A 15,676-nucleotide genomic window follows, 5' to 3' on the forward strand; every position below is an offset into this window, starting at 1 on the left:
CCTGTTGGTTTCTTTCTTGGGTTTGTCTTGCAGTAGGAGGCTTCTGGGTACACGTCTGGCTCTGTTGATCTGTTTCCTAATTTCCTCGTGCGGGTATTGTAGTTTTGAGAATGCTTGGTGGAGATTTTGTAGGTGTTGGTCTCTGTCTGAGGGGTTAGAGCAGATGCGGTTGTACCTCAGTGCTTGGCTGTAGACAATGGATCGTGTGATGTGCCCGGGATGGAAGCTGGAGGCATGAAGGTAGGCGTAGCGGTCGGTAGGTTTTCGATATAGAGTGGTGTTAATGTGACCATCACTTATTTGCACCGTGGTGTCTAGAAAGTGGACCTCCCGTGTAGATTGGTCCAGGCTGAGGTTGATGGTGGGGTGGAAGTTGTTGAAATCGTGGTGGAATTTTTCTAGAGTCTCCTTCCCATGGGTCCAGATGATGAAGATGTCATCAATGTAGCGTAGGTAGAGAAGGGGCGTGAGTGGACGAGAGCTGAGGAAGCGTTGTTCCAGGTCAGCCATAAAAATATTGGCGTATTGTGGGGCCATGCGGGTGCCCATAGCAGTGCCACTGATCTGGAGGTATATATTGTCATCAAATTTGAAATAGTTGTGTGTGAGTATAAAGGCACAGAGCTCAGCAGCCAGTTGTGCTGTGGCATCATCAGGGATACTGTTCCTGTTCCTGCCCCCCATCTCCTAATGGCAGGGCAGCCCTGCCCTTCCACTCTAACCCTGAGCCTCTCCAACGCCCCAAACCCTCATCCCCAGCCCCAGCCCTCATCCTCCAGCACCCTAATCCTCTGCCCCAGCCCTGAGCCCCCACAGCCCCAGCCAGAGCCCTCATCCCCTCTCACTCTAATCCTCTGCCCCAGCCCTGAGCCCCCACAGCCCCAGCCAGAGCCCTCATCCCCTCTCACCCTAATCCTCTGCCCCAGCCCTGAGCCCGCTCCTGCATCATGAACCTCTCATCCTCAGCTCCACAGCTCTCACTCCTGTACCCCCTCCTATCCCCAAACTTCCTCCCACAGCGTGCACCCCCTCCCCCTTCCAACACACCCTCTCCTGTGCCCAAACTCCCTCCCAGAGCCTGCAATCCCTCCCTCTGCACCCTCTCCCACCCCCAAGTTCCCTCCCAGAGGCCGCACCGCTCACCCCCTCCTACACCCCCACTCGTTGCCCCAGCCCGGATCCTGCACCCAGCACCCAAACTCCATCCCAGAGCCTGCACCCCTCACCCCCTCCTGCACACCCACCCTCTTCCCCAGCCCGGAGACTGCACCCAACACCCAAACTCCATCCCAGAGCCTGCACCCTGAACCCCTTCTGCACCCTAATCCCCAGCCCAGGACCTGCACCCCAGACCTCCTCCCCCCACCCAAACTCCCTCCCAGAGCCTTAGGAAGGTGGGGTACGGAGTGGGGGGGGTGAGTTCTGGGCACCACCAAAATTTCTACAAACCTGCCACCCATGCATGGGGCAGCATGTCTGACTCTGTGCAGAGCAAAACATGCTGCGAGGAGCCTCATGGTAAGGGGTCCGGGTCCGGGGTGGGGATTGGATAATGGGTTGGGGCAGTCAGAGGACAGGGATCAGGGTGGGTTGGATAGTGGATGGGATCCTGGGGGGGTGGTTAGGGGTAGGGGGGTTTCTGGAGGGTGCAGTCAGGGAGCAGAGGGGGGTTGGATGGGCATGGAAGTCCCAGGGGCCTGTCTGGGGGCGGGGGTGTGGATAAGGGTTGGGGCAGTCAGGGGACAGGTAGGGGGTAGGGTCTTCGGAGGCAGTTAGGCGACAAGGAGCAGGGAAACTTAGATAGGGGGTGGGGTCCTGCGGGGCAGTTAGGGGCAGGGATCCCAGGAGGGGGTAGTCAGGGGACAAGGAGCAGGGGGGGTTGGGAGTTCTGAGGGGGGCAGTCAGGGGGTGGGAAGTAAGAAGGAGTGGATGGGGTGGGTGTGGGCAGGGCTAAGGTGGTGCTCCCTGGGTGCACACCCTAATGAAATGTGCTGCGCACTCCTATGCCCCTAGCCTGCTCATCACTGATACTTTGTGTCTTCTTCTTAAGGCTACCTGTCTTTGGCCATCTGCCCCATTTCACTGTTACTTACAGATATAGTTACAGAGCAATGTATATAACAAAACAAACCCCACAAAACCCTGACTCAGTTCTGAGCTCACTTAGACTGGACAATTGCTGGGTAACTGAACCCGCACTGTAAGGTGATTGGAGGTGAGAACTCTATACGTCAGTGTCTCTGTGTTCTCATTGGTACATCTTGAAGTAAATTAACTACTGTATTTTATGTAACAAATTCCCACAGAGTTTTAAACCTTTGTCTGAATAGTCTATTGTGAAAATGCGATAAATAAAATAATAAATAAATAAAACCCTCTGTGATGGGTTGGGTCACAGACACACCTTTGGGACTGCCACCTGATGTGCCTAGACTACCTCTGAGCCTGTTTTCCCTGCCAGCTTGGGACTTCAGTGCCCTGCCTGATTTGAGCCAGACACGCTTGCCTGCTGCAATCTAAGTCTGAACCATGTCTCCCACAAGCTGCAGGCTTAACTGAAAACAGCTTAAGAACTGTTCCTGTGTCCAGCACTCAGATACCCAGCTCCCAAAGGGGTCCAAACCCCAAATAAATCTGTTTTACCCTGTATAAAGCTTATACAAGGTAAACTCATAAATTATCTGCCCTCTATAACACTGATAGAGAGATATGCACAGCTGTTTGCCCCTCCACCCCCCGGTATTAATACATACTCTGGGTTAAGTAAAAATTGATTTTATTAAATACAAAAAGTAGGATTTAAGTGGTTCCAAGTAAGAACAGACAGAACAAAGTAAATTACCAAACAAAATAAAATAAAACATGCAAGTCTGAGCCTAATACAGTAGGAAATGATGGAGGTAAACCTCAGAGATGTTCCAATAAGCTTCTTTGACAGATTAGCCTCCTTCTAGTCTGGGCCCAATCCTTTCCCCAGGTACCGTCCTTGTTCCAGCTCACGTGGTAGCTAGGGGATTTCTCATAACTGCAACCTGTTTGTTCTGTTCCAACCCCTTATATATCTTTTGCACAAGGCAGGAATCCTTTGTCCCTCTCTGGGTTCCGATTCCTCCTTCTCAATGGAAAAGCACCAGGCTAAAGCTGGATTCCAGTTCAGGTGACATGATCACATGTCACCGTAAGACTTCATTACCCATTATCCAGCACACAGGTACACAGGAAGACTTACAAGTAAACAGAGCCATTACAACCAATTGTCCTGGTCAATGGGAGCCATCAAGATTCCAAGCCACCATTAATGGCCCACACTTTGCATAATTACCATAGGACTTCACAGTTATATTTTATATTTCTAGTTTCACTTACAAGAACTATACAGTTATACAAATAGGATGACCACACTCAGTAGATGATAAGCTTTGTAATGATACGTTACAAGAGGCCTTTTGCATGAAACATATTCCAGTTACATTATATTCAAGCTCATTAGCATATTTTCATAACATCATATGGAGTGTACCGTCACACCCTCCTGTGCACCTCCCTGAGATGTCTCACATACCCCCAGGGGTACACGTACCACCGTTTGGGAATCCCTGGTATAGATTCTTGCTCCAGCCCCCTCCCTCCATTCATGTGGGAATGATACATTTTAAAAATATCCAGGTTTGCTTGCAGAGGATTATTCTGTGCTGGGCCAGGCCTTCTCAGCCATGTTCTGTGATCTGTCCCTGCCCACACAATCCTCACTGACCCCTCCCCAGCATATTATGCATGCCAGCTTTGGTGATGCAGGGGCAGGAAAAGGAGCGAATGGCTCAAGTGAGCGGTTCCCCCTGGCCTCCCAAACATGCAGTTTGGGTTTGAGCTGCTCTTTATATGTCTTCCTTTCCAGGCAAGTGCTAGCTAATGGTGCCAGGTTTACTGGCCCGCCTCACTCAGCTGCTACCCACTGCGTAGAGGGCAGGAGGAAACATATACAATCCCTGCGAAAGCACACCTGCCTCTGCCAGACTAAGCCCCAAGCAGTGGGTCTTCGCTGTGTGCGCTTTTTGTGATTCTCTGGGAAAAGAGCAGGGCTGCACCTGGCTATTTTCTCTTGTCATCATTTAATTTTCCTCTGGGTGATCTGAAATAACCTCAGCCCTTGAGAGCGGGCTACAGCACCTGCAGGAGACTTAGAGTCACCCAAGGAATTAGTTAGGAAGCAGCCGTGACAAGAGAGGTGTGTCAGTGGTGGAAAGGGGTCCTGAGCTGATGGTGCGAGGCTGCTGTGACAAAGGACTGTTCTGAGCTCGGCTGGGCCAGATTCAGAGGACAGAGGGTCCTCTTGCCCAGTGTGGGAAGGCTGCACCATGGGCTGCACTAGCTTGGGGAACCTCGCTTTACAAAAGGGCCAGAAGAACTTCAGAGGAGGTGACCAGACTGGTAGTGGGAGCGGAGATCTGCTGCAGGGCCCGGAGCTCATTTAATTAGTACCTGGGGGAGTTGGCAAGGGGGACACTCACTTGAAGAGTATGTCTGCACAGCAACTGGAGGAGTAATGTCTAGCTCAGACATACATCCATGTGATAGTTCTGCTCAAGCTAGCATGCTAGAAATAGCATGGTAGTGTGCCAGCTGCCCCAATACGTACCTAGGGTCTCAGACTGTGTTGTACGTGGGTAGCTCACCCGAGCCATCACCTAGGCTGCTGCAACTATGCTACTATTTTTAGAATGTTAGCTCGGGCAGAGCTCATACAGGTCTGTCTATCGCAGCTGGGAAATAAACTTCCAGCTTCAGTGTAGACAAACCCTAAATCTGGGAAGGGAGGGAGGGGGACTGTTTTCACAGGACTCTGGGAGTAAAACCAAGAGCCGACAGACTTAACTTTAACTAAGGCCAAGTATGGGCATTGAACTGGGGGAAGTGATCAGAGGACATAGCCGGATGGACATGAAGCTGATTGCCAGGGAGTGGTTCCTGGCCAGCTCAGAGCTATAGACCAATGCTGTTTGCATAAGTGGCCATTGATTTTGGTGCCGAACTTGAGACACACCAGATCAGTGGGTGCTTCTGAACTGTGGTTGCAACATTTACATTAGGGCTGAATTTGGCCTTGCCAGTGTCTGCAAAATGGAGCCCAAGAGCATGGCCCAGACTGCCCAGCAAGTTCCTCCCAGCTCGTTACTCTCCGAGCCTGTGACGCTACCAGGGGAGGAAGAGGAGAAAAGCCCAAATCTCCTTTCCTTACCGTATCACTCCTGGAATTGTGGGTGGGATATGGCACGAATCGGCGCTGGACCCCTGCTGGGAACCCAAGGGCCACTCTCCATGTGGAAGAGAGGGAAAACTTTCCTCTTCACACACAAGCACAGCTGGTAGATCTGCCGCCGCACCTCCTTCTGCCAGTAGGCGTAGATCAGTGGGTTCAGCAGAGAATTGCAGAGTCCCAGCAGCCATAGGTACCTCTCAATGACATCATATGGGAGGCATTTCTGGCAAATGGTCTTCACAATGCTAGCTATGAAGAAAGGGGACCAAGACAGCACAAAGCACCCAATAAGAATAGCCACAGTCCTCAAGGCTTTCATGTCACTGGTGTTATGAGGTGAAGGACTGTTCCTCGACAGCCCAACCTGCGCCACTTCTCGGATGTGCTGTACGTGCAGAGAGGCAATTTTCAGGATGTCACAATACAGGTAAATGAAAATGAACAAAGCTGGGAAGAACCCGATACAGAAGATGGTGAGCATGTATGTGGGTCGGAAGACCCCAAAGAAAGTGCACTTCCCTTCATAGGTCTGCTGAAAGACCTGTACTAGTACTGGTAGAAAGCCAATAAAGAAGGCAGCCAGCCAGAGACCCACAATGCAGGCACCAACTACCAGGCCACTCATGATTCGGAAATATTGGAAAGGTTGTTTAATGGCCAAGTATCTGTCAAAAGTCACCATGATCATAGTGAGTATGGAGGCAGCTGAAGGGGAGATGATGAAGGCCATCCTCAGGATGCAGAACATCTTCGATGGGGGCTGACTGTGTGTGGAAAGCTCATCTGTGACCAGCCCGGTGATTGTGATGCCAACCAAAAAGTCTGCAACTGCGAGGTTAAAGACAAAATACAGCCCTGTGCAGCCGTTCTTCTGGATCAGCCGAAACAAAGGAATAGCAACAAGTATGTTTGTAGCAATAATGAGAGAGGCCAAAACAGCAAGAACCACTCCAAATGCAAAGCCATCCATAGCTAATCTCTCACCAGGGCATGGCAGGTCCAGCCTTACTGACTTGACTCCACGGTGTTCCCTCGGCTTGCTACTGGAACCACTGATCAGCTAGGAATCCTGGGAAAAAACATGTCCTGGAGAAACGTCAGACAGTCACTGTGCAATGGTCCTGGGCTCAGCTAAAAGAGCTGACTTGGAAAGCTCAGTGGATGTGGGTGAACTTGTCTCCTTTTTGGTTAGGGAACCCATAAGGTTGAACCGTGCCTATGTATTCCAAGCTGTCAGCGGACAGGAACTACAAGGTGCATGCTGCCAGCAGCAGCCAGTGACCAGGTCTAGTCCCTCCCTTTCAGGAACCCAGTTACCAGACAACTCCAGAGTAGGGAGGGAGAAATGCTCTCCCTGCTTTCCAGGCTGCTCTGACAACCAGCTGGGTGGCTCAGCATCCAATCTGCATGCATAGCATCACCCCAGGGGTTGGCGGACTGCAGCAGGCTGTGCAGAGTCCATGCTGTGTCTGACGAGAACAATCATAGTGAACGATCCCGCCGGGAGCTCCAGACAGGCAATGCCAATGCTGTTTTCAATCCAGGACAGTCACCCAATCCTTTGTAGTTATTGTCGCATATCCCAGCTCATAATTCAGACATCCTGTGTACCCCCTCCTGGCCCCACACATCCAGGATGCCTCCACATGCTGCTGCTGTTTCTTCTCCAATGTCTTTAAGGTCTGCCTGTTTCTTTCTCCACCCACAGCTAAAGCTGCTGGAATCAACAGGTGCTGGGAGATGACCAAACAATTGTTGTTACAATTCATTGTTTCTACATCACCTAGACATGGGCTGGGCACTTTCCAGCCTCCTCAGAAAGCCACAGCCTCCTGCCCCAAAGAACTGGCCAGCTGCATTTGGGGGAAAGGAACAAGGTGTGGAAGGACAAAGGCTGCATCATCAGGGTAACAAAGTTAGGCACATGAAGATCTTTGTGAAACAAGAACTGGATTCTGCTGCCCAGCTCCCTGGAACCAGACTTTGGGGTTGTCATGGTTCCCAAGGTAACTGCACCTCTGACTGCTTCATGGCCTCCGTAAGGACACCCCCACTGTCATCTCAGGCCATCGCCTTTCTCAGGCTCCTGGTGGGATCTCTCAGCTTCTCCCTCCAGAATGGGGCCTTAGGCTGCAGACTTCCCCATTTCACTGTGATGAACTCAGCAGGGCTGGCTTCAGCTCAGCACCTGCCGTCCTGTTCTGCCAGGGGCAATGACAGGGTAAACCAGTGGCCAGCCAGAAGCTGTTGAAACCCCAGGCTGCAGAGACCAGCCATGCTAAGACCCCAGTGAGTACCTGGATGTCCGCTGAGGCCCATGGGGAGGGAGGAAGGAGTTGCCATAAATCTTGCCTGCTGAATACCCCAAGAAGATGGAGGACATGCAGACTTCCGACTGGGAAGGCAGGATAGGAAGCATCCCATGGGAACCAGATATTGGTCTGGTTGTGGTACCAGGAACAGAGTCAGTGTGTTTCAGAGGGATACCTGCTGACCCAGTGGTGGGACCACTTGACACTGATAGGGTGGGATCCAGTGGAGTAGGGAGGACCTGGGTCCCCAGACCCCAGCTGCCAACTGCACCACTGGGTGGTGGTCTGCTCCCCTTTGGGCCACAAGGGGGGCAAGCTTATTGCTGACATGCCCCAGCCAGGAGGCTGTCGGACCCTGAGGGCTCCTTGCCCTGTCCTATTTATTCTGGGCCCTAGACCATGCTGTCCTGCGCTGAAGGGCCTAGGGTTACTCCCTGGCTGATATTTGACTGGCCTGGCTGTTTTTTTTTAGATAGATTTGCCAGTTGCAAGAAAAATAATTTAATCTGCTGGGTTTTTTTCATGTCGGTCTAAAGATTTTCATTATCGTCACAATACACAGGGATATCTAATGTTAAAAATTTGTGTTCAGGTAAAGATGCTGCAGTGTTCCCACTTCTGCAGTTTAAGTGAGAACAGATCAAAACTTGAAAATACAGTAGCCGTCTGCCACCATCACCCAAGTGCATGGTGCATGTGTGTGAGGGAGAGGGTTTGAGTGATGTGAGAGTGAGGAGATATGTAATGTTATCAATCTTACCTCTATGTTATCTCACTAGATACTGTAAGTGGCTGTTGAAGGAGGGCTTGTGGAATTGCTTTGTGGTTGGGGGTTGGAACTGCGGCAGGCTTGCCTTGTGGGGGGTGTGCCATGTTTTTGCATTTCGAAAGTGATAACCCTACAAGGGCCACCCTGTTGACTTGGGCCACTGGGCCATGCTATCTTGCACAGGAGCATAGCCACCTGATACTGTCCCAACACCCTGTGACAGGGTGTACTTACCCCATGACATGGTCCTAGTATTGGGCAATGATCTCTGCTATTCACCATGACACCAGACAAGGCGTGGGGGGAGGGGGAGGCTGAGGTGGAGGCAGTGAGATCTTGCTGGTGGCTTCTGCACCAGCACCCAGGGGCAGGCTACATGATATCTCACCACTTAACAATGGCCATTAACACAGTAAGCACTGAGCAAACTAAGGCTCCTAGATACCAGTAACATCTAAAGTCAGGGCACAGAGGCAGCCAAGGGCTATACAATCTGTCACTGTTTGGCTTTGGCTGGAGAGCGCTTTCCATAAGGTTAATGAGTAACCGGGACAGAACTGGAATGAGTGACTGGCACAGGAGGAAAGGCTCCCATTGAGGTGTCTTTGGAGTGAACCACAGTGTTTGGTAGGACAGCACTGAATGGGGGAGTCTCAGCCACACTCCCCGAGATGGGGAAAGCCAGACTCCACGCTCCGTACCACAGCACTGTACCCAGGTTAGCTAGGGTGCTTGAGGCTGGACATAGCTCTCAACCTTCGTGTCTGCCAGAGTGTGACAAATGACCAAAATGTGGATCCACTGTTCTTGTGTGCATCGCCCCCTCGTTTTTACATGACCATGTTGTTTAACTATGATGCTTGTTTCAGGGGAAGTTTTCCTACTGTGTGAATTGAATAACTAAGATTTTAAAAGAGAACAAATTCCTTTATGCATGACCATGAGAAACCCCGCTTGGTTCATCAAGAGGGTTTGAGCCTTGGTCTGTTAGTCCCCCAGAACTGACCTTGGCCACCTGAGCTAGAGGAACACCAGCAGAAGGCAGTTGGGATCACACTCTTTTCTAGCGCCTTACTTCATTACCTGCTAGATAGCAGTAGGAAGCAGGGGGCCAGGAGTCCTGAGTTCTGTTCCTGGATCCAGGAGGGAGTTCACTCATACCAACCCCAGGTACTGGAAGGAGGCCGCCAGGAAAGAGTTCTCTGGTAGGCTGTTTAAAAACAGAGTTGTGGGTTTCTGAAGCTGCTCACAGCTCAGGATAAAGGAAGCAAACAAAATGCTCCCGATAATGTAAAACCCCTGGAACCAGTCACCTCTCCAAATCACTTGGTCTGTGTGCTTTCCCCACTCTCCACCTGCATTTACTCTTTCTAGGCTATGTTTACACTTAGAGCGAGGACTGTGATTCCCAGCATGCACTGATGCACAGATATACTTCCACTAGCGCTCACTAGCTAGTGAGCTAAAAACACTAATATAGCTGTGATGGTAGAATGGGCAGTGGTGAGTAGCGGCATGGGTTAGCCACCCTGAGTACAAATCCACCTGAACCCTGTGTGTACATACAGGCCCATGTGGCGGCCTGTACTGCTGCAGCTACACTGCTATTGCTAGCTTGATGAAAACTGGCAGTAGTATGTTTACGCAAGCTGGGAATCACATGCCTAGGTCAAAGGGTAACCATAGCTGTAGACTATATTGTGGTCTTTTAGGTAGGGACTGCATCTTCCTATGCTCTGTATGGTGCCCAGGGGGCAGGCCTGTAATGCTGTTCATAACAATAGTCCCTGCAGTGATGTATTAGCATGCAGAGTAAAGGGACTTAAGAAGTGGCATTTATCACACAGTCACAGTCAGAGTCAGGGCCGCCCAGAGGGGGGTGCAAGTGGGGCAATTTGCTCCAGGCCCTGGGCCCCACAGGGGCCCTCACGAGAGTTTTTCAGGGCTCCTGGAGTGGGGTCCTTCACTTGCTCCGGGGGCCCCGGAAAACTCGCAGGGCCCAGGCCCCCAGAGCTTCTTCTGCTCCGGTCTTTGGCGGCAATTTGGCGGCACGGGGTGCTTCCACTCCGGAACCCGCTGCCAAAGTGCCCCGAAGACCAGTAGCATAGCTAGCGGGGTTCAGGGGAAGCAGCTGCTTCCCCTCAGCACATTTTCAACAAGTGGCACCTGCAGCAGCATGGCCGGAAGAGCCATAGAAGGGGGAGCGGCAGGCGCAGCCGGAGGAGTGAGGGGGCTGGCTCCTCAGCCATAGCGCCCCATGCTCAGCGCGGCCCTAACATCGCCACAGCCACCTCCTGCGGTAGCTCAGGGCTCGGCTGCCAAGCGCTCCCCGCCCCTTGCTAATGCGGTGAGCCGCCTGGTTGGCGAGCCCCATGTGGAGCGCATTGAGCGCCGGGAGCAGGCCAGGAACAGGCAACGGTGCAGGACGGAAGGTGAGCGGCGGGGGCCCAGTGCTTTGCACTAGGGGGTCCGGGTGAGGGACTCCCTGGGGCCAGGCCCGCAGGGCAGTGGCGCAGGCCGCACTGTCTAGATGGGGGGCCCTGGCGCAGCGCAGGAGCCTGGAGCCCGGTGCAGGAGGGACGGGACCCCGCGGGTGGGGCTGGGTGGCGCAGCCCGGCGGGGGAAACCTACAGAGCGCGCTGGGCAGGAGACACTTTCCTGGGACTGCGGGGGGACAGAGTTATCCACACCCCCAGGAAGCCTGCAGGAGTCCTGAGCCAGGGCCCAGGGTTAATCTGGGGGGGAAATGGGAGGAGCCAAGGGGGCATGGCCAGAGGGGGAGCCAAGGAGGGTACCTTTTTTATGTTTGCTCCCGCTACACTTAGAACTTGGCTAGGCCACTGCCGAATACCTGTGGCGGGGGGTCCTTCTGCCCTGGGACCCACTGCCAAAATGCTGGGTCTTCGGTGGCAATTCGGTAGCGGGAGCTCCCTGCCGTGGGTCTTCGGGGCATTTCGGTGGTGGGTCCCGGAGCGAAAGGACCCCCCACTGCTGAATTGCTGCCGAAGCGGGGGCCCCCTGCTGCTGAACACCTCAGGCCCCCTGAATCCTCTGGCAGCCCTGGTCAGAGTCAAAGAACTTAAGCCAGAAGGGACCACCAGTACATGTAGTCTGACCTGTACATCACAGGCCACCACCACCACCTAGCTTCCGCACACTGACCCAGCAGCCAAAATGAGGCTAAAGTATCGCAGCCCACAGGAGACTTGACTATTATGGGCCACAGGCAGAGAATAGCAAGACTGAGGTACAACAGTGCAGTAGTAGGGAAATGATTAAGTGAGAAGCGACAAAGAGTCCTGTGGCACCTTATAGACTAACAGACGTATTGGAGCATAAGTTTTCATGGGTGAATGCTCCAATACTTCTGTTAGTCTATAAGGCGCTACAGGACTTTTTGTCACTTTTTGCAGATCCAGACTAACATGGCTACCCCTCTGATACTTGTCTAAGTGAGAGATACCCAGATAATTCTGGTCAGTGACCTGCACCCACGCAGTGCAGCATAAGGAGACACCCAGCCAGGTCACTGGCAATCTGACTTGAGGGAAAATTGCTTCGCTGCGCTGCTTATGGTGATGCTGAGCATGTGAGCAAGAACCAGCCAGCCAAGAACCTGAGGGTATGGCTACACTTGCAAGTGCACAGCGCTGCCGCGGGAGCGCTCCCGCGGCAGCGCTTTGAAGTGTGAGTGTGGTCGCAGCGCCAGTGCCGAGAGAGAGCTGTCCCAGCACTGCACGTACTCCACCTCCCCGTTGGGATTAGCTTACAGCGCTGGGAGCCGCGCTCCCAGCACTGCTTACACTGGCGTTTTACAGCGTTGTAACTTGCTGCGCTCAGGGGGGTGTTTTTTTCACACTCCTAAGCGAGAAAGTTGCAGCGCTGTAAAGCGCCAGTGTAGCCAAGGCCTGAGAGAGAATGCTCAGTGCCACCTCAGAGCCCTGGCTCACCCTGTCCAATGTCCCATCTCCAGCTGTGGTCACCCCTGAGGCTTCAAAGGAAGGAGATAAACAAAACCAGAATACATTGTGGGGAGAATCCTGTCCTGACCCCTGCAGGTGGGACTGAAACCCTGAAACATGAGCTTTTAGGATCACAAGACATAAACTGGAAATGAGCCCCGGGGCTGCTGTGCCCTGCTCCCTGCCATCACAAGCAATCCCATCATACAGCCAAACTCGGAAATTTGTCCCACTCTCTCTTAAAACGAATTGAATTGTTTGGCCCCACAATTCCTAGTGGGAGACTGTTCCAGAACCTCACTTCTCTGAGGGTATGGGTACACTTGGAGGTGTGCAGCGCTGGGAGTTACAGCTGTGTTCGTACAACTGTGTAGGGACAGCACTGCAGTGTGGCCACACTGACAGCTACCAGCGCTGCAGTGTGGTCACATTTGCAACATTTGCAGCGCTGTTGGGAGTGGTGCATTATGGGCAGCTATCCCACAGAGCACCTCGTCCCATTTTGGCGCCATGGGTTCTGGGAAGGGGACAGAAGGGTGCGGGTCTTTCGGCTTCCTGTCCCAACACCCCGTGGTGCATCGCTTCAGATTCCAGCAGTTTGGCGCCATTGTAAGTCTCTGTGCAGTGCGATTTCTGTGGGAAATGGAGCCCGAGCTGCTTAGGACTTTTCTGATGAATGTTGCCAGCACATCACGTTTGGCAGTTGAGCTATTCCTTAAGGTCCAAAGCAGTGATGAGTCTGACGATGATAGCGAGTCACCTGACGCGTACGACACGACATTGCTTGTGGCATTCACGGAAATGCTCAGCACCGTGGAACGCAGCTTTTGGGCTCGGGAAACAAGCACTGAGTGGTGGGATCACATCATCTTGCAAGTCTGGGATGATGAGCAGTGGCTGCAGAACTTTCGGATGAGAAAAGCCACTTTCATGGGACTGTGTGAGGCGCTCCTCCCCACCCTGCGGTGCAAGGACACGAGATTGAGAGCTGCCCTGCTGGTGGAGAAGCGGGTGGCTATTGCAATCTGAAAGCTGGCAACTCCAGACAGCTACTGATTGGTCGCGAACCAGTTTGGAGTGGGAAAGTCGAGCGTTGGAGTCGTTTTGATGCAAGTTTGCAAGGCCATTAATCACATCCTGCTAAGAAGAACCGTGACTCTGGGGAATGTGCAGGACATTGTGGATGGCTTTGCACAAATGGGTTTCCCTAACTGTGGAGGGGCGATAGATGGGAAGCATAGTCCTATTCTGGCACCATCCCATGTAGCATCTGAGTACGTTAATCGGAAGGGGTATTTCTCTATGGTTCTCCAGGCGCTTGTGGATCACCGTGGGCATTTCATTGACATTTACGCAGGCTGGCCTGGAAAGGTGCATGATGCACGCATCTTTCGGAACACTGGCCTGATCAGGAAGCTGCAGGCCCGGACTTTTTTCCCAGACCGGAAGATCACAGTAGGGGACGTCGAAATGCCCATTGTGATCCTTGGAGACCCTGCTTACCCGTTAGTGCCTTGGCTCATGAAACCGTATACAGGGAAGCTTGACAGGAGGAAGGACCTGTACAACTACAGGCTGAGTCGGTGCAGAATGACTGTGGAGTGTGCTTTCGGCCATTTAAAGGGACGCTGGAGATCTCTGTATGGGAAGCTAGACTTGGGGGAAAGCAGCATCCCTGCGGTTATATCCGCGTGCTGTACCCTCCATAATATTTGTGAAGGGAAGGGTGAAACATTCAGTCAGGAATGGACCTCTGAGGTTCAGCGCCTGGAGGCTGAATTTTGCACAGCCAGAGAGCAGGGCTACTAGAGAGGCCCAGCACAGGGCTACAAGGATTAGGGATGCCTTGAGGGAGCAATTTGAGGCTGAAAGCCAACAGTAATGTTTGGTGCCTTGCACGGGAGTGAAGTGCAGTGGTTACAATATGATTTGCAGTGCTGTTTTCCCTTGGGTACAGTATGTTTCACTTTCTGCAAATAAAAACTGTTTTTAAAAGCCAAGAAATCACTTTATTGAAAAAGAAGGTAAGTAAAAGGGCAGCAGGGTAGGGTGGTGAACTGTACAGTCAGAGGTTTGAATATGTCCTGCCTGGAGTGCTGTGCAATGCCTGCTGCACTTCAGGATTAATATGCTGCATGGTGATGGGGGTTGAGTGCATAGGGTAAGGGTCGTAGTTCTCAGGGCTGGTAGGTGAACGTACAGGTGTTGGGGCAGCTGGTGGTGGTAAGAACCTGGATGCTGTGGAGAAGGGGGTTTTGAGCAAACAGTGGGGCACAAGGAGAGGGAGCTTGGGATGGGGGGGAGGGGGGTTAGCACAGGTAGTGATCTGCCTGCATGGCTACTACGAGTGACTGCATACAGTCCGTTTGGCGTGCCAGGAGGCTTATCAGCTGCTTTGTGCTTTTTTTTTAGCCAATTCCTTTCTCCTGCTTTGTGTTTCCCTCACTGATGCATTTTCTTCTCTCCAGTCCTGCAGCCTCTTATTCTCTCTGGCATACTGATTCATAACTGCTTTCACCAAATCTTCTTTGATTTTTCCTTGGTTTCCTCCTCAAGTTCTGTAGTTTTTTCAGCAGTCTGTGATAGGGCGGAGAAGTCAAGGACACTTAGAAAAAAAAAGAAATAGAACATTTATTACAGAGGCTGCATTGTTTATAATCATCAGTGAAGGAGTTTGTAGACTATTTGTAGCATATTTACACACAGCAAACATAGCACAGAGAGGCCACAGCAGCGAAGACATGGTGAGTAATGGGGAAAATGAGTGATTAATGAAGCCATGTTGCTGCCACAACTGCCTTGGGAAAGGCTCACTCTGGGAAGGGGAGCTGCTTGAGTTCAGGGCTGTCACTGGGGTTTCTGTGCATTGGGGAAAGCAGAGAGCAGCTGGGGGAACCTGCACTGAACACTATCCCTACATTTTCCACAGGATTTTATCCTGCCAGATATCTCGCTGCTGGGTTACCTGGGAAGAGCGGGAGGGTCTTTCTACAGCAATGTGGATTCTGCCCTGCCCTATGCAGCTTGCCTGTGTTGCAGCAATGGTCCCCCCACCCCTCACGGCACAGTGGCGCGGACGCGTTAGCCTGACTGGGACAAGGACCACAGTGGCTCTCCCTATAAACTTGCGCAAGCATTGCCCACGCTCTGGCTGAAACTTTTGAAGAGATTACAGAGGCCGATTACCGCGAGGTGATAGACCACATCAATGGGCTATTCCACATCTAGGCATGCATGCAGGCAGCCATAACCCCCCCTCCTCTCCCAAAACATTTCCATCCTGAAAATAAAAGCTGCTTACCTGGGAACCCGCTCCTCTGCTTCTTCTTCACCAACAAGTTCCAGCTGCTGCGACTGGCTAGCTTCCTCCTGGCTT

General features: G+C 52.3%; 1 protein-coding gene across 1 annotated transcript; it reads right to left on the reverse strand.

Moving 5' to 3' along the window:
* Nucleotides 1–5,240: 5,240 nt before the first annotated feature.
* Nucleotides 5,241–6,227, reverse strand: GPR119 (G protein-coupled receptor 119). Its single transcript, XM_032786255.1, has one exon. The coding sequence runs from the start codon at nt 6,225–6,227 to the stop codon at nt 5,241–5,243; it is 987 nt and encodes a 328-aa protein (XP_032642146.1).
* Nucleotides 6,228–15,676: the final 9,449 nt, after the last annotated feature.

This window comes from Chelonoidis abingdonii, chromosome 8 (genome assembly GCF_003597395.2).
Source record: "Chelonoidis abingdonii isolate Lonesome George chromosome 8, CheloAbing_2.0, whole genome shotgun sequence".
NCBI classification, from domain to species: domain Eukaryota; kingdom Metazoa; phylum Chordata; order Testudines; family Testudinidae; genus Chelonoidis; species Chelonoidis abingdonii.